General features: G+C 39.0%; 1 protein-coding gene across 1 annotated transcript in view; it reads left to right on the top strand.

Moving 5' to 3' along the window:
* The window catches only part of LOC131426636 (probable G-protein coupled receptor B0563.6), a 67,772-nt gene that overhangs the window by 5,533 nt on the left and 35,794 nt on the right, over positions 1 to 26,445 (top strand). Inside the window, exon 2 of the mRNA XM_058589496.1 lies at positions 25,810 to 26,397. Coding sequence (XP_058445479.1) covers positions 26,242 to 26,397 — 156 coding nt within the window. The 5' untranslated portion in view covers positions 25,810 to 26,241. The remainder of the gene's footprint in view (positions 1 to 25,809; positions 26,398 to 26,445) is intronic.

The following is a 26,445-nucleotide window of genomic DNA, read 5'->3' as shown; positions in this document are numbered from 1 at the left end:
CTGTCGAAATAGTGTAGTCATACGTGATCATGTTTTGTTTGCGAGAGACTGAGATGATGGAGCATTTTGAGGCCATCAGAATCCTTGAATTCTCGGCAAATGATAGCTTCATTCATTCCAACGAAAAATTCAAGTCATTTATGTATAATAAGAATATAAACGATCCCAGATGGCTTCCTTGTGGAACTCCGGACCTCGTAACGAACGGTGAAGTAACCATGTCACACACATTTTCACAGTCATATTTCGACCTGTCAGATATGATTCAAGTCACTTGAGCAATTGTTGAAATATTGTTGCAAAAAATCACATTAATTTAGAATTCAATTAATTCATGCAAGTTGTAATTGCTACTTGGGCCTCAAACCTTCCATTAGATCTGGGGTCGGAATCCGTTTTGATCGATAGAGCCCACAACGATATTTACAAAATTTCTAACTTTTTAAAGAGCCACGAAACGAAAAGCTGAGCTTTCATCTGAAAAAAGGCGGGTGGGTAATGTCAGAGACATAACTGGATACCGTGGATACGAAAACAAGTGACATGTTCCTTAACACTTCCGAATATCAATTAGTTGATCAATTGTATGAATTATGCAAGCATTCCCCTTTTCCATATTTTTCGTAAAAACAAAGAAGACTTCAATTGATCTCGATTACTGTGACTTTCACACAGCGAAAAGTGCACAAATCTAATCAAACTTTTCTAGATTTGCACTAAACTGAGGATATTTACCTTCGATTTGCGAAGAAGAAATCCTAATATTTCTTTAGAAAACTTTTAGAGCCATTAGAACGGCTGATTTTGTGTGATGCTCACCACCGTTGTCCCTTTTTCGTTGTTTTTTCACCAATGCAAACGACTAGCAGCTGTGGCGTAATCGCTCTTTTCGGAAGTGAAACTAGCTTTGCAAACGACACACAATACATCTGCACGCAGTGGCGATAAAATCCAAACTGATCCAATTTTTGTTAAGAGGTTTCTTTTCACGTGATTTCGTTTGTAGCTGTTTCACTTATGAGCGGTCCTAACGGCTATAAAAATAGCAGCATATAGAATTTTAATTTCGATTATTTCATTTCGGATTTGCATTTCATTGAAAGAAACTATCCGGATGCTGTACGGGATTCATTCCTGCCTTTCAAAAAGACCAAATTGTGAAACTCACTACGATATTAAACACTGTTCGGAACATTTTTCTCGAACGATTTGTTGTACAGCAGCTGATATTTTGTTCTCTTCCTCAGAACGCGTTCTGATTGGCTGGTGTTGACATGGGTCAAATGAGACAGGTTTTTCAATAGTGTTCTATTGTATTCAATAGTGTACTATTGTACTTCAATGCTTTTTCTTTACACGCTTAAGTTGAAAAATTTCGATTCTATTGGTAGTTAGATTATATAAATCCTTTCACAGATCACTGAGCTATGAGCTTTCAAAATACGAGAAAGGCAAACGCGCTTTATGAATTATCCTCTTTGATATTCGTTTATACCAAACATTTCAGAAAAGTTTAATTTCGAATTGTTTGAGATTATGTCACACAACTGAAAGTTTGATCATAAAATTGTGATCATATTTCCGATGGCATGTAGCAAAAATTATGTTGATTCGTTAGATACAACAAGAGATATTCACGATCAAAAACTTATCACTCTCTCAGAGGGTAAATTTTGAAAAGGCGCCCCATAGTAAAGTAAGTCGTATTCACGACAAAATAATTTACTTTCAACTGGCTTAAAGTGGACTACTATAAATGTGCTTTTTTTGACTTTGAACTGTTGAAATCAGTCATCAAATTTGTCTTCAATTTTGTAGATAACTGTACTGAAATAATTCGTGTCAACAGAAGAACTGGTTTTATAGCAATATTGTTTTAGAAATTGAAAATGAAGTAATTTATCACTCTAAATTCTTCAAAATAATTGATTTTTCATCGAAGCAAACCAATTCTTGTTTTAAAATGCAGACTGGAATTTCTATCTTTACAGGTTTATTGCGTTTTTGCTTGAAGCAAAAATTGTGAGCGCAATTGCTGTCAGATGGATGGCACAAGTCTCCGAATAATCAAGGGAACGTGTCACCTGAACCAATTTGTTCTGATTTCACTTGGGGTTAGAGTTGAATTAGTTTCAATTGTTTTCAAGCGAAAAACGATATTTTACCTAACACACTTTGATTCAATTTCGTTCGGTAGTTTTTTGACGTAAGCTTTCAGTAAATTTCGCTGGTAGACTTTTGGCAACACTGTTTTTGACAGATCACGCGTGAATCGTGTATTGTATCATCGTCACACTTGCAAATTGTTGAATTTTACTATCAAACTACATGCTCGGTTAACAAAGTGTTTAGCGACGCTCATTTCTGGTTGAATGGATACGTCAATAAGCAAAATTGCCGCATCTAGACTTCTCAAAATATCACCCTTTATAAGAAAAAAAATTATTATGTCATAAAGAAATCATGCGAGTTTTTACCGACTGATCAGTTGTTTTGATTATTTTTTCAAAATAATTTTCAAGTTGAACGGTAAATCTGGGTAATCAGCGAGTTCGATAAAAATACAGCATGGAATGTATACTGAAATTACAATTATCAAACTTCTGTGCATTTGACAATCAATGACAATTAACTGTCAAACTGCGATCACTTTGTAAAGACAAGCATGTGAAATCGGCCTCTAAATAGAGTTCATATTTATACACAACATTTGAAAGTGCTTGGACTGGAGAGACCGGAGACAATTTTCCCGAAATTTCAACCCTTGAACTGCCATACTGACGGAGTTATGGTGGTTTTTCTGATTTTCATTTTTTTTTGATTTTTGAAGCAAACGTTCAATTGAATAATTTGAAAAAAAAACAAATATTTTGGGTCTTGTCGGGAAGGATTCCAGTTATTTAAAAATTTGACTATTATTTAATTTTTTTTTTAAATGTATTTCTTGCCATAAAAAAATACTTAAAAATATTAGGACATATTTTCTCACACTTCCGATTTTAGCATCACTCTTTTAGTGAAAAACGTTTGTGCTCGTAAAAGTGTTTCGGTTCCATACCCAAGTAACTTTTTGAAATTTCAAGATGTTCCACAATTCCGGAATTACAAGGTAATATGTGCAAATCTATGAGAAAATGCGCACTCAATTTTCTCGGAAATTTCTCAACCGATTTCCACAAACTAGGATGCAAATAGAAGGTCTTGAAATTGTTTGAAAAGTCTCCGAAAAGATGATCCAGATCCGACTTCCGGTTTCAGTATTTCATTTTCATGAGAATTTTTTCACAAGTGATGGCGAGACGAGGTGCAAATATTTATGAAACTTACTACTAAATTCATCTAGTTGGCAGACCTTGTTAGTTAGTGGATATATAAATCCACTTTGGGACTACTAGTCCCCGATTTCCGTTTCCGAAAGCACCGGCAATAGTGGAGAAAAGCTCCAAAAACGGAACTCAACTTCGATTTCTCAGCAACGGTTGAACCGAGTTCCACAGATCATGATTCAAATTAGAGCTCTCATTGTCTTAAAAGATACTGTGCAATTTCATCCAGATCCGGCTTCCGGTTCCGAAATTATAGGGCTATGTGTCAAAACTTTCAAATTGTCATTCAAAATGACGATGCAAAACTGGTACGCGTCGGTAGGTGCAGATACGGACGTAGGAAACGCCACCGCCTAGCACACAGCGTGATTTGTTCGATTATTATAGTGTTCAGGGTTGCCACTTTTACAAATTGGAAAGGTCATGGAAGTTCATACACAAAGAGGCCCTTATTATCGGTATCATTTCACGGTGAAAATCGAGTGGAGTGAATTTAGATCTTTAGCACGGAAGCCGCTTCAAAAACAAAAGTAATTATTCGGATGAACTTGATGTCATTATGAGCATCACGCCACCAACATTTCGTTGAAAAAATGAGTTTTTTCCACTACAGTGATCACTTCACTATGCGTGATCCTGGTAATAGGGAAAATCAAGTGAAGTGAATGTGAAAGTGGAAGTGAGAACGGTAATAATGGCCAGAAAGTTTTTGATTTTATTCAAATTGGAAAAAAAAAATCTTGGCAGAATCTTCTAGTGAAGATTACACCACTAGGTGGATTAAAAATGGTTTTCTTTGCACGGATATCGCCCCGTTTCAACTTGTGCGGTACTCAATTTCCAACCTGCTGTATTTGACCTCCCAATACTTTCAAGCTAACTACTCAGGCTTCTGGTACGGATTCTCATGCCCCCAATTCGATGTCATCAAAATACAGAATACAGTTTTATTCTGAGTATTATTTCAAAATTCAAATGTGTTTTGTGAAGCTTCGTTATTTTATCCAACCATCACAAGTACGCCTTAGGGATCTGAAGTGAAATCAACTTAAAAATAACCGGGGGTAAAATAAAATGAAACATAATAAATAAACCAATAATAACTCATCATTCCCACGTTACTCGGATTCAGCGAACTCGTTATAATTCTGCATCAAATTAGCAGTCCCCCATCGTGTCACGTTCCAAACAGAAATATTAACAAAAATTTATCTCCCAACGCTTGCTTGGATGACAATCATCAGTGAAGAAAAAATATCCCGTCGGTTGCGTGCAGTCTCACCGGTTATTACTCAAACCTTCATCAAAAATTTTCTCACCTCCGGTCGGTGGTAAACTTTCTACCCGTCCATTTCGACAGCCTCAACCCGGGGTTGTTGATTCCGTATAAGTGGTAAAAATTAACCCTCCTTTTTCGGTCTACCACCACTTTCTACGAAAAGCAGTAACATAGGTTGTCTTGGAGTTTTCACCTTAGATTGATTGTAGATTCTTTAGAAAAAAAAAGTTCACGTTTCTTTTTATTCCACGGAATTCCACCGACTGTCGGCCTGCACCGGAGGAAATCGGACGGGTGAAACGCGTCGGTCACGATTTCAATCAAACCTCCATCCAATCACACGACGCATATGATGGAATGTCATCCGACTGCCTGCCTGTCGAAGCAAAACAGAAGCTTAAATCAATTTTCTACCCTCTTGCAAACACTGCGTGGGTGCCGACAAAGGATTCGTTCTGGCATCTAGGCAGCAAAAAGCACCAGCCATTAGCTTGGCTGTGATCGATTTCTATATCCACATTCGAACGCCGGCCGTAATGATTGATGGGTCGGGAAAATTCCAAATCAAACACGCACAAATCGCGGTAGTTACTTCTGTTCTGTTCTTTTTTTGTTATCCGAGTATAAATTATTGACAGCGGAAAACCAATGCCTGCTACGATTGAATAAACGGTGTCCACTAGAACGGAGTCCGGCTGCGCTGCGGCTAACCGCGAACTTGCTTGGCCAAAAAGTAGAGTAAGATTTATGGAATGAGCCGCCGCGCCATCCCACAGCTGGTCCTGTCCGGGTGACACAGACGAAAATCCGGATGGATTAATCAGTTTAGATTGTTCTGCTATTCGGGTCCGTTTGTTGTCGCCCCTCGGTTTGTGTTTTGCGGGTGATATATGTTTAATCTTTTCTAGTTTTATTTTTAGACTTCCACTGGTTTCTTCGGCATTTTTTCCCACCCCATCGACGAGGGATGAAGGACGTAGGACGATGACCGCCGTTGGCAGTTCTCAGTTCTGCTTCATTGACCGGTAGAGAAAAAAAATGTTTCAAGTTGATTGCATCGGGTGACAAAATGTGACCGCAAGAGTCCGTCGTCCGGACGGGAATTATTTGGCTGTGTTGCTATTTATCGCTGGAAAATGAAACTGTGTAAAGTGGAGTAGCAATCCATGCTTTTACCATGGAGACGCTTGGTCAGTTGACAAAGGTGCAATGCGTTTTGATTAAGAAATAGTCATCTGGTGGAACAAGAAGGGGTTGTGGACATTGAAACTGATGCAGTAGTTTCAATTTAAAATGATAACTTATGCATTTTATATCCGATCGATACATGCGAATGCATTGATTGTGTATTGGAAAAAAGAAGAAACACAGCATGATTCAATCTAGGTGGGCATGAAAATTTGAAAATTTTCTGAACAACGTGTTGAGTTTGATTCCAATCGAGGTAGGCGTCATTTTTGTATGCCGTTTTCGCTTGAAGTAAAACCCAACCCGGTTTCGACCCAAACTGTTGTGAAATGTATCGATTTGACAGCGTATTTTTTGTCCATGAATTAGTATGACGAATAAATTGAAATAGTTTTGAGCTCAACTTTGAAGATCTATGACGATTTGAGTTATAAAAACTTATCACCCTGTGATTTCAAAATTCGAAGTCGGAATCGGATAAAATTCACCAGATTTGTATGGGACCACGAGTTTATTTGAATTTGATTTATTTGTTTATTAAATTCGTTTTGGCCTTCTTTTAGCTTCGCTATTCCCGCTACTTTCGGAAAAGGAATTCGGAAATCGGTGCAGCCGAAGTCAGTTAAATTCGCCTAATGGATTGTTAACCATTTCAATAGATTCGAAATTTTTGAAAATCAGTTTGACCATCTTAGAGAAATCGTATTGCGTGCCACATAAAATCTTTGGGTACCCTCTGGGATCCAATATCGAATACCGGTAAAACTGAAAAAAGTTTATTGGGTCGTCGACTCTCCAAATCTGTGAACCCGATAAACTCGATAAATTTATGTGAAATTGTTACACTAATCACCATTTGTCTCCTTAACCGGAAGTCGGATCTGATTAAAAAACAAGCAGTTTTTATGGGACCTCAAGACCTTTCATTTGAATATTCGACGGACGAGATCGGTTCAGCCATCTTCGAACAAAATGAGGGAAATTATTTCGATTTCCTTACATATATCATACTGTAGCTCCGGAACCAGAAGTCGGATCCAAATGAAATTCAGAACTCTTATATGGGAGCATAGGACAGTTCACATGAATCTAAGTTAATAGAAATAAATTAAGCCGAGAGAAAATAACGAAGTTTTTCTACATACAAATTTGCTTAACTCGGCGAACTTCTTCGAATGGTACAATGGTGTAAGAAGTTGTGTTCTTCCAGCAATTATTGCTGCAAGCAGTATAAATCAATATCAATATGAAATTGTTTTGAATTTGAAAATACTGCCTTATTTCTAATACATATGCCATGTTCGATATGTTGCCAAAAACGAACGATTTTAGCACGGTGCTTATGTTGCCAAAAACGCACCGTACTAAAATCGAAACGTCATGAAAAAGTGTTCTGTGCATTTTTTTTTAGGTGCCAGGAAATAATTGCATAAACCAGTTTCTGTTATCAAGGTCAATTGTTACAGATGAAAACTTAGTATAACTCAAAAAATGAACATCCGATCTCAAAAACATTCGATTGCTTTCAGGACGACTCATTTGCGACTAGTTTGATCAAAATCAAAAACTGAATCGATTGGTATATGAAACTCGGCCTTCGGATCATTTTCCTGAAGTTTGAGCGAATTCTAAACCTAAGTTAAAAAACTCAAAGCTTCTAAATAACCAATACTTTTTGGTTTCATTTATGGAAAAAGGCGGATGGGTAATGTCAGAGAGATAACCGGATTGACGTGAAAACGAATTCAATTTTGAATTATTTGTGACCATGTCATACAACTGAAAATGTTATCATAAATTGATGATCATGTTTCCGATGGCATTTGGAAAAAAAATTGTTGTCACGTTAGATACAACAAGAGATGTTCACGATCAAAAACTGATCACTCTCTCAAAGGGTAAATTTATTTTGACGTGAATACGTTTTACTTTACTATGGAGCGCCCTTTCAAAGTGCGTTCTGTTGGAAGAATGGGTAGAACTTAATCGTGAAAAAATCAGGAATATGATCAGCAATAAAATTTTCAACAGTGTGAGATAACCCTAAATAACAATTTTTTTTAGTATTTCTGAACTTTTGGAAACATCGAGGAAACCACCCACCTGCAAAAACAAAACTTCAAACGCTCAGGTTCAGGCTCTCATTCGCTTGTAAATCCTCATTTGATTGGATTCTGGAACTGAATTCATTAACTGAAATTTAAAAACTGTATTCAGAATCTTGATTCTGGTCAATCTGAGTTTTAAACTTAATTTAAGGTTTAGAATTTAGTATTTTTTCAGATTCAGAACTTAGTTCCAGATTACAGGTTCAGGAATTATATTTTTGGAACTGGTTTCTTGACTAGATTTTGGAACTGAGCTTGGTGTCTTAACTTAGAGTTCTCATTCTGGAACAAAACTCAAAATTCTGGAACAACATTCAAGATATGAATTCTAGAACTGGAATTTGGAATGAAATTTTTAACTTTTATTTTGAAACTTCTGACTTCTGAACCTGAATTTAATTTCTGAACTCAATTTCAGAAGTTAGTTCCTGAATTCATTTACAGAAATGAGTATGCTGGAATCGAAGTCGGGACTTCGGTTCTGGATGTCAGTTTTGTTCATATTCACGTTCTCCAGTTATGTCTTTGACATTAGCCACCCGCTTTTTTTTACACGACCAAATTAACACAAAAATCAGATTGAAAAATAAATTTTCCTTGAATTTTTCTCCTTTCCCATATAGAAAGGATAAACAATCAATGCAAAACGCAACATACACCATTCGCATCAGTTCGTCGAGATCGCAAAATGTGAAAACAAAACAATGCTAAAAATATGAACTCATTTTTTTTTTAGATTTGCAGTCTATATTTCTTATATTACATTATTTTCAAATGTAGAAAAAGAAGACGTAACACATGGACCAATAGAGCCCGAGACTAACAATGGAAACAACATTTTTTTTGCAAATTTTTTTTATTCATTTATAATCACCTTTTAGTATGATACAATGCTTCCAACGTTTTTCCAATTTTTCAAAACCATGTTTGTAAAAAAAATTATCTTTCGCTTCAAAATAAGCTTCAGTTTCAGCGATGACCTCCTCATTTGAGCCAAATCTTTTTCCCGGGAGCATTTTTTTAAGATCAGCAAAGAGCCAGTAGTCACTGAGGGCTAAATCTGGCGAGTATGGGGGGGTGGGGAAGCAGATCAAAGCCCAATTCGTTCAATTTCGCCATTGTTTTCATCGACTTGTGGCAGGGTGACTCGTTGCTGTTTCTGTTCCATCGAAAGCAATCGCGGCACCCTCTTGGAAAAAACCTTTTTTATGCTCAATTTTTCATGAAGGATAGTAAATACACTTCCATATGATATCTGTGTCATCTCACGGAGCTTCACTTTACGATCTTTCATTATAATTTTTGTCACTTCACTCACATTTTCCGGTCATTTGTGTCGGTACGACCACGTTTAAACTCGGCGAACCACCGACAAATCGTTGCTTTTGATGGACAAGAGTCCGGATAACATTTTTCAATCCATTGTTTCGCTTGCACGGTGTTTTTACCCATTAAAAAAAAACAATGTTTTATCAAAACACGAAACTCGGTTTTTTCCATTTTTGAAACAAACTGCAAAACGACTTTACTCCAACCTCGATAACTCAGCTGTTTCTGGTCGAATCGACCTAAAATTTTGACCCGTTTCAAGCAAAGGTTAGTACTCTAGAAAGACGTGGTTACTGGTTTACTACGAGCGCCATCTCTGCTTTAGTCTCGGGACTTATTGATCCATGTGTTACGTTTCTGTTTTCTATAGTTGAGGTGTAATTTAAGAATTTTACCCTTTTTACTTTTTGCCTTTCTCTATAGAAATGCAAAGAATTGCTGGAGAGACCGACTTTTGATCGGAGCTTCGGAAACCCCTAGTGTCTAGTGTCTAGTCTGCACCATTCGACTCGGCTCGACGAGATCGTTTTACGTTCCAAGTTTTTTTCTAACCGCTCTCTTTTTAGACTCGTTTGAAAGCTACTATTGGATTGTTGTTCAAGCGTGAAGCTCAAACGGCTGGAACCTCAGGTTCCGAAGGTATAATCGTATTAATGACTCAACCGACAAACAGCACTATTTGCCTAATAGAAAAATGTTTAAAGAAGACTGGTTTAATGAGATAAGGAATAGGTTTTTTTCATACCGTTTCTTTTATATTCAAGCATTCCCATCTCAACAGTCGTGAATTATAAGCCATCCGACCGTGTTCTCGTACGTGATCCGATAGTCAAACCATGGCAGCGCGGATCCCACGGAGGAGTGCAGTCACTCCAGTCGAAATGTAACAGCTCAATAGGCAATAAATTATTTTTCTTCTGAATGGCAGTTCCTGGAATGGCAGTCCCTGGAATGCTACCGACAGTCTCATCAACCAGGACGACCGCCATGCAACGCAAATCAACAGACGACAGAAGCTGACTCTTGTTTTGTGCTGTGTTGGGAAATTCACGAAGCCTCATTAAATCGGTATGCTGCGCTCGTTCCGGGTATGAAGCTCCGTCAGCTATCAAAGTAGGCGTTGCATCATTTTTTTTACGGTTCGGTTCGGAAATCTCAGCAAGATGCGATTTTTTTTTATATCGATAGTCCTTACCTTAAAAATTTCTTCAGGGCAGGCCCCAGGTTTATGTCCCCGTTCAGTCGGCCTACTTCGATTTTTCTTTCGATAAAACCGATCCCCATTGGGGAGATTTCTCCGGTGAAATGAAGCTATTGGCAATAAATAAAAAATTACATAATCACTGCGATGTGCTGCATGTTTGGCATGCCAGCGCAACGTGCCCGAGAGCCCGGGAGTGGAAAATTCCTCCCGCTCCTCCGGTCTCTCTCTGTACCTGCACCGCAACAATGATAACAGCACGGAAAATCCCACTTTACAACCGTTCAATGTCGGTGGTCGGTGGGGAATCGCATCCAAACGGGGAACTGTCGAATGAAAACAAATTTTGATGACGACAGTGGTTGTGACCGAGGGGTGACCGGATGATTTACCCAGATAAAAATATAGCAAAGTGCGCGTGACAGAAGGAGAGAGAGAGTTGTTTTGTGGTGAAAAAAAAAGATTGAATGAAATAGTTACGATTATGACCCGGTTTGAAAAGTAATCCATTCGAAAGGTGTAAAAAAATAAAATAAAATAAAATCAGAAACACGGGCGTCCGCCCGTTTGGGACACGTTCACTGCTGCCGGGGGTTGGTTACCATGGTGTGCACTGTTAGTTTGTTTGTTTCTTTTTTCGCTGTGCTATCGCGACAGTCCGTCACCTGGGAGAGGCGATTAATAGTAAGTGAAAATGTGTTGATCCGTTTCGATGCGGGGTGGCACATATAAAAACAAACATATTGTTTGTTGCGTGTGACCTTGAGCGATAAAAGCTGTTGCATAGATTATGCTCGGCGGTGACGGTGACGGTTATCGCGTAGGGATAAATTTTCCATATAATTATCCAATCCAAGCTTAGTGAACGTGTCAAGGTTGGTCCAAGGGATTGCTTACGGGAATGGGACGTGGCGGTAGTTGGACGGTGAAATTCAGCGATGTTGCGGTAGGCACGTACTGTTTGTTATCACATTTTCAACATGTTGATTGACGAAACAGGTGCAGGTTCTAGCCGATAAGACTCGTTCGAGGCGAACTGTCCATTTGTTAATGGGATGTAATATTCATGAGTTTCTAGTTTGATAACATTCTTCTAGTCTGCTTCATCGATAACATAATGCAAACGCATGGTTGTTTGTTTTGAAACTTTTCAATCTACTTCCTAACGAGTCATGAAAAGTCATCCGAAAGCCAAGCCATTATTCGCTAACTTTGTTGATTCGATCTGCGAACTTGTCCCCAAGCTCCTCTCTTCGTGATTTAACGAGCAAACGCTGCAATTCCCAGAAGACAACGGGCCAACGCCAACTGTGGAGATAAACTTCCCAATTGGCTCAAGCTTGACCCATTAGCTGACGCGGTATTTCCTCTCTGGTTCCGGATCCGGATAGAAAGATAATCTTCAAAGGCTTGCCCGGCACTAGCCGTCGTTAGTACGCTTTATCCAGAGTCACTCATCCTGCCTGCCTCCGACGCTGCTGCTGTCATCGTTGTTGAATTCAATTTTCCGATGTGTCCATTGTCTGCCAACCGTGCAGCAGCAACCGGGGGGACGGAATATACCCGGTTTCCGGTTCGGAAAATCAAGCAAGCGTAAACGATGAAATTAGAGTGAAATCAACCGCATTATTACCGCAGCTGAGGATTCGTACCGATATCCAATTGTCTTATAACCGATGCTCACAGTGGCAGGCCTTCGGTCTGGTTTTTCGTTACAGAAAACGAAGATTAATCGTTTTTATAAAGTAAAAGATGACTTATTCTTTCCGATGCAACCTATGGTAATTATTAGTTTGGCCGTCCTGCGGTTGATCAGCAGTAGGCGTTGATTCGGGCGGAAGACTAATTCAGTCCATTCTTCTTAAACCCACTCTATGGGTGCTTTGATCAATCAAAGTTTGTGTGTTTTGTTTCTGTGTTTCCCAAAGTTTTTTTTCGTGTAGTTGGTGTCTTGACAAAAGTTGTTTGTCATCAACTGGCGCATCTTTTGATGTAAGACGTTATCAGGGTGGTTCAAATTTGGTTTTAAATTTGGAAGCTAACTTTTTTGATTGAATTTAAAAAAATATTTCACAATACAGCAAGGTTGCAGGAAATTTTATTTTAGCAAGGAAACAACAACAACAAGGAAGGACACTTTCCTGGGCTCTTCATTTGGTCGAATTACATCAAATTTTCGGAGTAAAAGCAGGGTGGCTCTCAAAAAGTCACTTTTTTCCATTCTTAGTTTTTCGTGTGCAGTTTTAGGGGAAAATTGTCTTCCGATGAGTTGTCTAAAGACTGTCCCAGAAAGTATGGACGCAACCAAAAACCTCTGCCATTTCGCAATGGTTCAGAATCTATCAATTTTTATGGCTGCGTCCTGTTGTTTACACTCTTCTCTAACCACTTGTGCAGTTGTTTATTCGTTTTCATTCATTTGTTTCGAAATGCGTGGACTTTCAGCAGAACAACGTCGAAAAATTGTGTACAAATGGTGCACAGAACGCGGACTGTCACTGAGAAAGATAGCGAAAATGGAAGGAGTAAGTGAAAAAGCCGTACGAAATGCAATCAAGAAGTTCGGTAAGGATAAACCGAAAACGGGTCGTGGTCCTGCTAACCCTCAGTTGGATAAACGTATACTGAAGGCGTTCGAGCAAAAGAAGGAGGTTTCAGTTCGGGATGTGGCAAAAAAGTGGGCACTTCGAAGTGAAATGTTCTTCGTGCTAAAGAACGTTTGAATCGTCGAATCTATAAGAAGCAGAAACAACCAAAACGTAGTTCGAAACACGAAGCATCGATCAGGCCGATGGTTCGAAAGCTGTACAATGCGGTTCTTGCTGGAAATTTGAACTGCATAACCATGGACGACGAAACCTACGTGAAACTCGATTACAAATCCTTGCCGGGACCACAATATTATACGGTGCGAGAAGGGCAAGTGTTAAACCAGTCCGAGACATCGATTGAAGTCGAAAAATTTGGTAAGAAAGCTATGGTCTGGCAAGCAATTTGTAGCTGCGGTAAGATTCCGAATCCCTTCATCTCCACTGCTTCAATGAACAGCGTAATATACATCAAGGAATGTTTACAAAAACGACTTCTACCCATGATTCGAAACCACAAGGATCCTGTTGTCTTCCGGCTAGATCTTGCTTCTTGCCACTACTCGAAATCAACGGTAGAATGGTATACTACCAAAAATGTCACTTTCGTCCCAAAAGACCAAATGAATCCACCAAATTGGCCACAACTTCGACCAATTGAGGAATTTTGGACATTAACGAAGGCACATCTTAGGAAACATGTCTCGGCAGCCGAAACCATTCAACAGTTCGAAAAAGATTGGAAAAAAGTGTCAAAACTTGTTACCAAGAAGTCTATACGGAATTTAATAAGGAGCGTTCGCAAGAAGGTAGCAAATGTTGAGAATAATATTTTGTTGTTGTAGTCTAATATTATCAGTATATCCAATAAAATTTGAATATCTAACACTCGTGAATTATTTACAGTGAAATCATGCTCTTCGTTACCATGCTCACGAAACAAAGCCGTCACCGAATTTTATCACCGGAGCTTAGCTTATGTTGCAGAAAACTCGATGACATTCGAACAACGCAGACACAGATGTTACGAAATTGAAATAAAAAAAACTGTTTAAAATTCCATGACAAAAAAACCGCCCTGTCAAAACAAAACCACCTGACGTATTTCTGTTTTTGTTTCTGCTTCTGTGTTCCACCGATAAAATGTCCCAATGGGATTAGCTGGTCGGAACCAATTACTTTCGAATAACGTTCCGGACACTGCCGGTCGTCTGAATCTAAGATTATATTAAATTTTACGTGTGATACAACAATTCGGATCTGGGTTACGATGACCGTCAAAAATAAAAGAAAAGGAAATTCTCATTCCATTGTGCCTCTAAAAGCACAAACCACAGTAGGCGCTGTCGTGCTGTTACCGCCCAAAGCACGATTCATACGAACGAAGTGCCATTTCGATTAAGCCAGTAGCTAAAGTGTCGTGTGAATCTCAACGAGCGACAATATTTGAATGGAGCTGACAGTCTCGGGAAGCCTTTGTTTCAGACTTAGCTAACAGGCTCTGTTATCGAGATTTCCGAAAAATAAAGGCGATTATAACAAAGTTAATCGTTTCCCATATTTTCCCAGGCTACAGATTTGGAATAAATTTCTATTTCCTTTTGTGATGTTTTTCATTCCAAAAACTCAAATTCTATATACTGGCAAAACATCGCCTTTTCACGGAAGAAATTCTGTTATTTGTTCTCTGCAGCAAAGTGCGAGACCATTCATTCAAGTGTAGAAAACTTGTTCAATTATTGCTTTATTATCTCCCGCTCGAACAACTTTTCAAGTGAAACTTTTCTTTTTTCAAACATTGGTCAAGAGTGTAAACAAAATCAAAGCAAAGAAAAAAAGAATCACTTTACCTAGAGTCGGTGAGCAGGCGAAAGCACCTCGACCTCGACCTCCACTATCCACTGGGTCGGTCCGTTTGCCAGCATACTCGTTCCGCAATGTATCCTTCAATTTTTGCGACTTTTTTGTAAGTGGTAAAACTCAACTTTCGTGTTGTGATGGAGCCAAGCCGGTGAGACGGAAACCACACCGGTTCAGGTATTGGCTCGTCTGGCTCACCTTCGATAGTAATTGAGTCACAGTGACACGAAATCCATGATTCCTGGACGTGGGTTCAACACCACCACCGAAAAACTTTCTTTTGTAAACATCCTCCGGAGAAGATTTTTCGACCGAATCCGGCTAAGTCTTTGATCTCTTCCGTAGGCTAAGCACTGCTGAATATGCTACAAGATGGACAAGCAGCAACATCCGAACATCGCATAGGGCAAGTGAGAAAAAATGGAAAATATTGAAATCTCAGCAGGCGTTGAAAGGCCTGTTTCCCGGACAATAAGTAATAAGACCGGGAAAAAAAGATAGATCCGCTCTCAACTGCTATTCTTCGCTCATGCCTAGTGTAAACTTTGTTGGTGAAGGTTTTTTGTAGTCTGCGTCCGTGTTTTATTTTGTCGTGAATACGACTTACTTTACTATGGGGCGCCTTTTCAAAATTTATCCTCTGAGAGAGTGATAAGTTTTTGATCGTGAATATCTCTTGTTGTACCTAACGTATCAAACATAATTTTTGAAACATGCCATCGGAAATATGATCAGCAATTTGCGATAACATTTTCAGTTGTGTGACATAATCACAAATAATTGAAGAACTCAGTTCCTGTTCTAGTATCAAGAATTCAACGTTGAATCAATTGCGGGGCATTCGCAGAATCAGTTTCGTTTCAAACAAGAGCGATTGCGTCATCCTGCTGCTGGTCGTTTGCATTGCAGCAAAATGGGGAACGTTATACAACATCAATCCTTCTAATTGATGCTTTATTCATTCTTGCCCACGTAGTTGACTCGTTCAGTCCAGATCAGAATCCAATTCAAGCGTTTAGTTCTGAAATTCAGTCTTGCCGGATTTGGAGTTTAGAATATAGTTTCAGAATTCTGAATCAGAAAATCTGGATCTTCAACTCGAAATCCAGGAACAGAACTCAGATCCAAAATTAAGTTGTATTTCATTAATTGAGCTCTACACTGCATTCCAGAGTCCAGGTTCGGAGTTCTAGACTAGAATGCAAGTCTAGAATTTGGTCACAAATTTGTCACTTGAGCGTTTTGTAGAATAATTTCACTGGAATAATATTTTTACACCATTCAATTCTACTATGTATAGAATGGTAGAATAGAATAGTAGAATTGAATGGTGTTAAAATATTATTCGGCTAGAATTGTGAAACAAAGTTCAGTTCTACAATTCTAGAAATGTTACTAAACTTAGGAACTAGATTCGGCAGACATTTAAACTAAATTCTGGATCTTCGGAGCTGAATCCTGGATCCGAATTTGGAAACGAAATTCTGGATCGGAATTCTGTAACTAAAATTCAGCTGCGGATTGGAATCCAGGTCCAGAGTTCAGTGTTAGGATTCAGAATTCAGAGCCGAAAAGCATCCTGGTCTCGAACTCAGTTCCACAACACAGGTTCAGTGATGAGTTTAACTGTTCGGACTTCAATTCCCGAATCAGCATCGAAATTGAGTTTCAAAATTCCATTCTAGCATTTGGATCAAAAATTCGGTTCCTGAATTCCGGTTAAAGAATTCAGAATATTTAGTGTCAAAGAAACTGAACGATCCATTTTATTCGTATTCACGTCATCCAGTTATGTCTCTGATATTACCCATTCGCTTTTTTCTCCAAATATGAGATCGTTTATACGATTCTAACAAATATGTTCTTCAACCACGACCACGACTCATCAACAAATTCTGAAAAAAGTCGATATTTACCGTGAAACCTTTTTTTCTATCTAAAGCGATACACTTTACCCATCCCCATAGGTCCTCTAACATTTTGATACCCTTCAAAAAAAGATTGGTCAAGGACTTCTAAATAAGCTTCCGTTTCTGCAATGACCTCAGCATTCGACGAAAATTTCTTTTCCTGAAGAAACCTTCCAAGGTTTCGTGAACTTGGTCAGAATCCAAATTTTTGGTCCCGGAAGGGATCTTTGATACTTCAAATCGTCATATAAGGGACAATACAATGGTCTAAAATACCTAATTTGTAGATCTCTTTGGATACTTTGATTCAAAAACCTGTTTTAATCTACCTTGTGGTGTCATGATGCCTTTCTCATATTACTTATATTTTCACAAACATCACTAGAAAATTCTGTCACGATTTTTTTCTTCGAACTTGAACAAAATCAAAAAACTTTTCTTTGGATATAACAGCTATGTCAAGTCAATATAGATTTAAATGAGGCAACCCTGCACGCTATACAAAATTGAACCAAGCACGCTGTGTGCTAGGCGGTGGTGTTTTCTTTTTCCGTACCAGCACATACCGGTTCTGCATAACTTTGTATGACAGTTTGAATGTTTTGACAATCATCGCCCTATAATTTCGGAACCAGAAGTCGGATCTAGATGAAATTGTATCTTTTAATACAAGAGTTTTAATTTGAATTAAGATTTGTGAAAATCGGTTCAACCGTTGCTGAGAACTCGAAGTGAGCTTTCGGAAACGGAATCCGGGGACTAGTAGTCCTAAAATAGATTTATATATCCACTAACAAACAAGGTCTGCCAACTAGACACTCTACCAGTAAATTTTATAAAAATTTCCACCTCGTTTCACCATCATTTTTTAGAAAACCTCATGAATTTCAAAATTTTCACTTATCGCGCAGTAATACCGGAACCAAAAGTTGGATCAAGATCCAATTTTCGGGGACTTTTTGAAGAATTCTAAGACCTTTTATTTGCATCTTAGTTTATGAAAATCGGTTCAGAAATTCCCGAGAAAATTAAGCGCACATTTTCTCATAGATTTGCACATATTACCTTGTAATTTCGGAACCGAATTCCGGAACCGGAACTCGATTCCGGTTTTTCGATATTTGTTGAAACCCCTTTTAATATGGGTATTCTTGGAACGGATTTGAAGAGCAGATATTCCTTGAAACCTATTGAAATATGAGAATTTTTCAAAGGAAATCGATGACTAGATGTCGAAAACGTAATTTGAATTAGTTCTGAAATTCAAGGTGGTGACTTCAGATTTATTGACATTTCTTGAAAACCCTTACAATATGCGGGTAGAAGCAATAAATTTCAATGAACCAAACCCTGCTTCTCATCAAACCCCTTCCGAAAATACCCATATTGTGAAGACTTTCTAGAAATTTCAATCAAACGAAAATCTCCATCATGAAATTTTTCTTCCTGGACATTTTTATTCAGACCTATTGCTAACAGCTTCATGTGGCCGATTGAGCCGATTTTAAATCAACATATGATTCTGTTATATTGGATCTCGTTGTCACCCTTTTCACTGGGGGCGATGATCTTCCATTTCCATCCAGCGAGGATTGAGGGGCACTTTGTTCGTAGCTCGTCTTATCGCCCTTGGCCGCATCGTTGGTGTTGTTGTTGTTGTCAAAGGTGAGTTATTGTGAGTGGTTTCCGTTATCATCTCGCTATTTATCGCAGTCTTGTGCCCATCGCTAGTTGCTGCAGATGTGCCTTACTGTACATTGACGTAAAAGTTGCTACTGATGTTTAATACTGAAAGCGTTTTGAAGCAGAAGTTACTAGTCACTGTTGTCCTTGTCATTGGTTAAAGATGTCCTTTCCGCAATTTCATTGGAGGGTTAGATTACCGTAGTGTGCAAATCATTCACAAAACTGGCATGTAATCAGCTGATTTTCGTAGGTAACCAGCGATTTACAAGGATGCCTTCCGCCCTGACCACAAATTACATAAGATGGAATAGTATTATGCAGTCGCATACGTAACATCATTCTGGCTACCGGGAAAAAAATCCCTTTCAATGGAACTAATTTTTCCGTACTGCAACATGTTTTCTCGAACGTAATGATCACTGACCTGCCGGTGGAAGGTCATGTACACGTACTGTACACATGTACACATTGTCATACTCGACACTGTGCACTTCGTTGTTAACCGAAATAAATGCAATTGCATTTCTTTCACGTTTAAACATAATGTACACAGAGTTAGAAGTGTCGTTTTTATCCGGTTTTAACATTCAAAGGTGCCTTCTGCGTTAGTAGCAGAATGAAAGGGTTTGAATTGATTTATATGTGATAACTTCTTCGAAATGCGAAAATTACTAAAAATCTTTAAAACAGACTTTCATGAAACACCCCTCACAGAGAGTCTACGAGGTTTATAAACAGTCCCTTTAAACCATTGAACAAGCTCATTCGCGTTGTGGTTGGGAGCGAGTTGAAAATTTCTGAAAAGGGTTAGGAAATGTTCGGAATCTTCGAGACTGAAACAAAATCCAATATGATGTGGCAAATGGTCTATCAATCTATCAATCGAGCTCACATCCACATCGGAAAGACTGCCGAAAAAAAATCACAACTACTGACAGTCATAGACACCGCCGACTATGTCGGGAAGAAAAACCCGAAACTGTGAAAAATTGAGTTCGTCAAATGCGATCAATTATTCGGTCCTAGCGTACTGCCCCCCTCCGGTTTCTTCATGGCTATCGAGGTTAAATTTTATACTATTCATTTGCCAGAAGCTTCCTGAAGGTCCGAAATTTATTGCTTTACTTTATGTCGAATTTGGATGATGTCGTCCCACGTTCCAAAACTGATACGACATTCGTTGTTCATATCCAAACCGGCAAAACCTGGCTTACTTCGGTTGCAATAAAACCAAGGTAATGCCGTTCTGGCGATGGCTACTTCTGCGAATGTTTTTTTCGTTTTACACGAATGACCCAAATCTTCCATTGTGAAGTAATCGTATATTGCTCTGGAGAGAATTCATTCGCAAATTGAATTAGTTTTAATGCGCCACATAGTCCATAAATTATTTCTAATCTGTACGTGAAATGTCATTTGATGAGTTTGAGTTTCGTTCTTTGGAGAGGCAATTGATTCCTAATGGATAAAGTTGTTTGGCTTCGTCGGCAGTTTACAGGACAGATCTTCGGTAGAACAGTTAACCTACGTCAAAATTAGTTGAATGCAATCCTAAAGAAACATTGACACACACCGGCACGTGTGAGGGTTCTGCAAAAGAAAGTCATTAGCTAATTTTGACGAACACTGACGAAATTCCATACAGAAAAAAAAGCTTCTTGGAAACCGGACCCAAATTCTTTCAAACCCGTCAGAAATTCTGTGATGTTTTCAGACATGTTTGAACATTAATCAAATTTAAAAACCCACCCTCAAAAGCAAAACCAAAACTCTAACTGGCACAGACATTCATCAATCAAAGGCTGTCCGGTGTTCTACCCATAATTGATGGCTGGATGTCTCAATTTGTCATAAGCGGTATGAAATCCGTACCTCATCTAGGGCAGCTTAAAATGCAGTAGGAACATCCATAAATAGAGCTGCGGCTCGTAGATTCCAGAACGGAACAACTTAATTCCGCTCCGGGTCGACCTCCGATCGCAGCAGGCAGGCAATCATAAAATTTTCAAACTCGCTTCAACCCCAGCCCCGGTCTCAGTTGGCCTGGTGTCAGCTTACTGCTCGACGACGACGACGACTACGACAGCCGGTAGTTTAAGGCGCTTCCGATTCCGACCGAACCGAGGCCATATGTAAATTGTTCCACCCTTCCCTTCGCTTCACTCTCCGCTGAATTTGTTATCTAATCGAAAGGAAATGATGCGACGAATACTGCGAGACAAAGTTACTCTCGATTTCGATACCCCGCTACACATAAGTGACTATAAGTGATTCCAGGAGTTTTGGCAGACGTGGGTTTTGTACCTTCGTATGCACGTCAGTGACGTTACGTGGATCGGGTATGGCAACGGAGCGGCACTAAACTGTAGGCTTTACTTCCGGTCGGTAACAACTCACACTGGCTGGCAGCCGCCAAGGATGCCACATTTGCAGATTTCCATCGAACTAGACTTGCGTTTTTGACGAATCGAGCCTGGCATCCCTGCAACCACCGATCGGGTTCTGACGCAGGTAAATTATCTAACAATCAATTTCAAATTAACCACGGCAGCTTGGGGATGCGTCCGGTGTTGTTTTCCGTCGACGTGAAGTGATTTTGTTTCAAACCGCTCTCGAATTGATTATTCGTGATCGGTTATTTATGAATCGGTTACAGTGTCATGCTGAAATGACAAAAAAAATTAAACCGGAACATGAAAATAGAATGCAATGTTTCAAACCAGTGGTTTCCAAACTATTTTGATCGAATCCGCGATTTAGCATTTTTGCAGTCAACTTGAGTGTAAATGTTCTTCCCAATCCTACAAGGTTAAAATAAAATGTCAACTCAAGATGTTATCGAGCAAAAAAATTGAAAATTGAATTAGAAAAAAAGACGTTAAAAGAGACTCATTTCCTAGACGGAGAATCAAAGAGAGATTCGATCAGTCAAATCATTATCGTATTCTATCACGTAATTTTCTTTAACTTCCAACAAAAAAGCGAACCTCTTCTCACAACAATCGTTTACAGAACGAACCGAAACTTTTCCACTAACGGACCATCAACAAATCCGTATCCATACCAACGACGCCCAAATGTTATAAACAAAAACAAAAACGGTAACCATGGTAAAGCCATAGTTATAATTTCAGTGGTACCAGTTTCATAACCATTTCATACAAATACATTGTATCTTTAATAGGCTACAAAATTATAATTGAATAAAATGCTCATTTAATTTATTCTAATAATAAACTCATTAATAAACAAGGTAGTATGCAACATGACATGTTCTTTCCTGCAGTGTTGGTGATTACCGATTGATGAGTGTTATCCAGACTCTGCACCGGGCGAAGCAACAATTCGTAAGTGGTTTGCAAAATTTCGTACTGGTCATATGAGCACCGAAGACGATGAACGCAGTAGACGTCCAAAAGAGGCTGTTATCGATGAAAACGTGAAAAAAATCCACAAAATGATTTTCAATGACCGTAAAGTGAAGTTGATCGAGATAGCTGACACCCTAAAGATATCAAAGGAACCTTTTTTAACATATTATTCACGAATATTTGGATATGAGAAAGCTTTGTGCAAAATGGGTGCCGCATGAGCTCACAATCGATCAAAAACAATAACGAAAAACCATGCTGAAATTGAACGAATTGGGCTTCGAATTGCTCCCTCATCCACCGTATTCTCCAGATTTGGCCCCCAGTGACTTTTTCCTGTTCTCAGACCTCAAGAGAATGCTCGCTGGTAAAAAATTTAGAAGCAATGAAGAGGTAATCGCTGAAATTGAGGCCTATTTTGAGGCAAAGGACAAATCGTACTACAAAAATGGTATCGAAAAGTTGGAAAATCACTATAATCGCTGTATCGCCTCTGATGGCAATTATGTTGAATAATAAAAACGAATTTTGGCAAAAAAATGTGTGTTTCTATTAAACGATACGAACTTTTCAGCCGAACTGTTAGGTTGCAATATTTCAAAACTCTTGTGTGGAGAATTCACAGACATTTTCATAGACACAACTTATACAAAGGTTATATGCACAGAGTCAGAATAAGCGGCAATAGTAAAATGATTCTATCGCAATTATCAACTGCCTGTACAGAATCGGATCGCAAAACGAGAAAAAGCGACCGTTTGTTGCTTCAGAGAGGATCTCCACAGCAGCGTGCTAACATTTGATTCTCAGAAATGTCATCGAGAGAAATTCGCTCTCGCACTGGTGTCTATTCTATGTTAAATGAGCCATGCCGGGTTTTTGTGGTTGCGATGATATCCGTCTCTCTTTGATGGCACTGATTCAATCGTTGCTGGTGAGCGTTCTTTGATACGATAAAAGCCACCCTTGCTTTCCTGTACAATTGGTGTATTTTTTTCTCAAATAAAGTTGTCAATCAGAGTTGTTATTGATCGGAATTAGTTTCATGGACATAAACATATTTTCTTAGGTAACCAGTAAGCACTAATAATGGCATTAGAATAACCTTTTATGAGCACCAAAAATGCGTATAGCTCTATATCTGCAATCTGAAAGCTCGTCTGTTGTAAATCAATCAAAATTCAGCTTTCAGAATGCACACCAGCCATAAATAAGCATTATCTAGCCGTATATTTGGCCAAAGTCGGCCTTTAATCAGTCTCAAGTGCGATTGAAATGCCAATTGGTTAATGGGGATATTTTGAAAAAAGACAATATATTCAAGAAGGACAAGTAAAACATCACGATTCAGAATATCGTCTCCGATCTCGCTTTGAATCAGGGTTACCATGTTCACAGATATTCTATCAAAAACCACAGATTCTTCATCTATTTTGCTAAACAGATTTTGCTTCACAGATCACAGATTTTTTCAAAAGTCACAGATTCATAACGATATTTCGCCAGTCTGACAGATTTTGTAGAAAGTTTAACACAAATTTGAAACGAAAATATGCATAACAGATGATAAACAAATTTTTCACTTTGAAACTTTGACTTGTATATCTCATGATAAACATAAACACTTAGGTCTTTTTTTACGAGGTTTTTGAGTGATTCGTGTTTTTTTACGCGAATTTCCAATGTTACGCGGATTTTCAGAGTTTTTTTAGAATAAACTCTGACACAAAAAAATGTCGATCCGAAAAATTTTTTTTTTGAGGTACACCATATCTCGTTGTTTTATGCATTTCTAAGACATTTGGCATCAAAAATAAATTTTCTATAGTTTTGCCATTTTTTTATGCGGATTTTCGAAGTTACGCGTTGTTTACACGGTACGTATTCCCCGCATAACAAAAGACCTCAGTGTAACTCTTTTTTGTTAATTCAGTTCGTCTTTCTCTATAGAAACATATAAGAATTGTTGGCAAAATCGACTTTCGAACAGCGGTTCGGATACCCATACTTCTTTTCTCATTATCAATCGAGTTCATCTTATATCAATTAGAAATTTATCTTAAGCACTCAAAATTTACCCTGGGGTAGTTGTCAATTTCTTAGGCGAAACGACATAACATGGAATTATATCCGAGCTTGCATGACACAAGATCAGAGCATACCAATTGAAGCTTCAAATCGTTTTATGGCACTTTTTTGTCTAGCAACAACCTACCTCTAGCATGCTACGCGTAGGACTGAAACGTTAGCTATAATTTCGCTTCCACTTATAGATTCGCGTGCTTCCAACAGCTTCGCTTTTGCATCGATTGACCAATCAGAGCTATGCTTTTCCCATTGATATATCGCTTACTCCTTCAAAAGCGTCGTCTATGACAGGGAAATCCGATATGCCGGAGATTTTTAGGACGCTGCTCGCTACTAATCAAAATTTCAATCATTCATGTTTGAAAATACGTGGATTGATACATTCAAATCGAATCTTAGAAATATTTCCAATCAAATAACGAAATAATATTAATAATTGATACAAAATATACTGAGCTGTAAGTGTTTAAAACCTGACCACATTTCTACGTGTGTTTTTCCTTGAGTTTCAGATTTGCACCTCTATATAGAAAATAAAAATGTGTTCCACAGAAAAAACAAATCTCATAAAAATAAACCGCGTGAAAAAAGACCTCACTATAGTTCTAAATTGAAATGCAATAGTTCACACATCAAAGTAGGCATGGAAAATAATTTCGTGCTCCACGAAACCGTAGGAGTCACGTTGAGATTACGATTTTTTTTTTGTTTACAGGCAACTCTTGCTCAATGGCACAGGTGTCTGTTAGTTGTGATATGTATCAGCAAATAGTTGCAGTATGGACTGGAGCTTCCAAAATTTTCCCCATTCTGTTCATTTTTCCTTATACACACTACTTACATCTCTGAACTCAGTCATGCCAGTTATCTGCTTAGCTTCTCACGTCACGATATCAGTATCGGATAAGGATCCGCCAAGGCAGCAGGAGAAGCAGACAGTAGAAAAAAAAAACAGAAACAATAAACGACGAAAGTCGTCTGTTCATTGTAGGAAGATAGCGCCGCTATCTTCTTTCACCCCAACCGCACAAGCCTGCTACGATTGTGTCCATTTTCACATGACAGCGCTAGAGCTTGGCTCACGGCTGACTGCCGCATTTGGTTCTCCCTCAAGATCCATTCGTACGAGTTGATATTAGTTTTTTAAATCGGTTGAACCGACAGCATCACATACTTTCATAGCTAAAGACATTTCGTTCTCGAACTGAACTGGACGAAAGAAATCATCCAGTTGAACTTATCTGACACATATCTCGCAAATGGGAAACTAGCAAGGCCTGCTTGGATATTCGTATCAAACCCACGGTTGCCGTTTTACCAGACCGTAATTAAGGTTTCGGTCCACTCATTTTTCCTCACCCACCGACCGACACTCGCTCTGACCCGCCCCGTCAAGGTCTGAACTCTGTGTCGTATCATATTTCCTCGGTACGGCGAAGGTTACTGGGATCAGTAAAGTTTTAAGACGTGCTACCATGCGGTGTCCGTATGTGCCAACCATTCCCCCGGCACACTACGATGGAACGGAACGGGGAAACGTAGCAACATTTGAAGGCTGAACATAATTACACCCATCACTGAACGATCCACGACGGCGCGGGTTGGCCAAGGGGGGAGGCGTTGGTTGCAATTCCAGTGTGGGTGGGGAGCTGTTGCCTGGATCCGCTCCCTTAATATAATGGAAATAAATTAGACACGTAGCGGGGTCAAATTAGTGGGAGCCGGATTTTGTTTCGGCGAATGTTCCGAGGAAAGGTGTGTCATAAATCGGACAACTAATAATTTTGCCCGTGTACTTTACCATAAACTAGTTTGAAGTTTGAAATCTAATAAATAGTTTTTTGTTTTCTTCCCCCCCCCCCCCCACTCTTCCAGGGAGCATCAACTATAGAAAGTTTTAATAAAAAATCGGAAAATTGTCCACCAGCACAAAAATGAGCGAAAATGTGCTGCCGTCGTCCACCGCAACAGAACTAGTGCGTGGTTCTTGCAACAACCAACAAAACTGTCAGTATCCTTTCATTCAACCGGAGAACAGAATAAACGGGGAACGGCCAATGGATACCGAGCTGAAATATTCAGTGGCACTGACTTGATGGTGAAACGAAATGTGATTCACAGCCCATCGGCAGAAAATGAATGTGATCTGGTCCACAAAACTGCAAAATTTGCAAAAGTTACTCGCAAACCCCAAGCTCAAACTGTCCAAAACTCCGCCCCGACGGCGCTAGTATTACTAATACGAACGACGCACATCTCAAGCAGTGACACCCGAAAATCCAAACATAGACAAACGAAAACAGCGTTATGATTAGTAACCTGTACCCACTGGAGGAGCATCCGCATTTTTGTTCATTTTACTGGGGCGATTTCAATGCGAGTAGTTTACTAAACTCTGGTTCGGCAGCAGCAACCGCACCGACGGCCGTCAGCACCGGCTACGATGGAACGCTTCGCAGTGGGGTAAGTTGTCTGCTCTCCGTTTAAACACAGTTAATGGTCTGTATCTTC

The sequence above is a fragment of the Malaya genurostris genome, chromosome 1 (genome assembly GCF_030247185.1).
Source record: "Malaya genurostris strain Urasoe2022 chromosome 1, Malgen_1.1, whole genome shotgun sequence".
Classification (NCBI taxonomy): Eukaryota; Metazoa; Arthropoda; class Insecta; order Diptera; family Culicidae; genus Malaya; species Malaya genurostris.
Note: the sequence above shows the minus strand (reverse complement) of the source record. Positions and strands in the feature narration are given on the sequence as shown.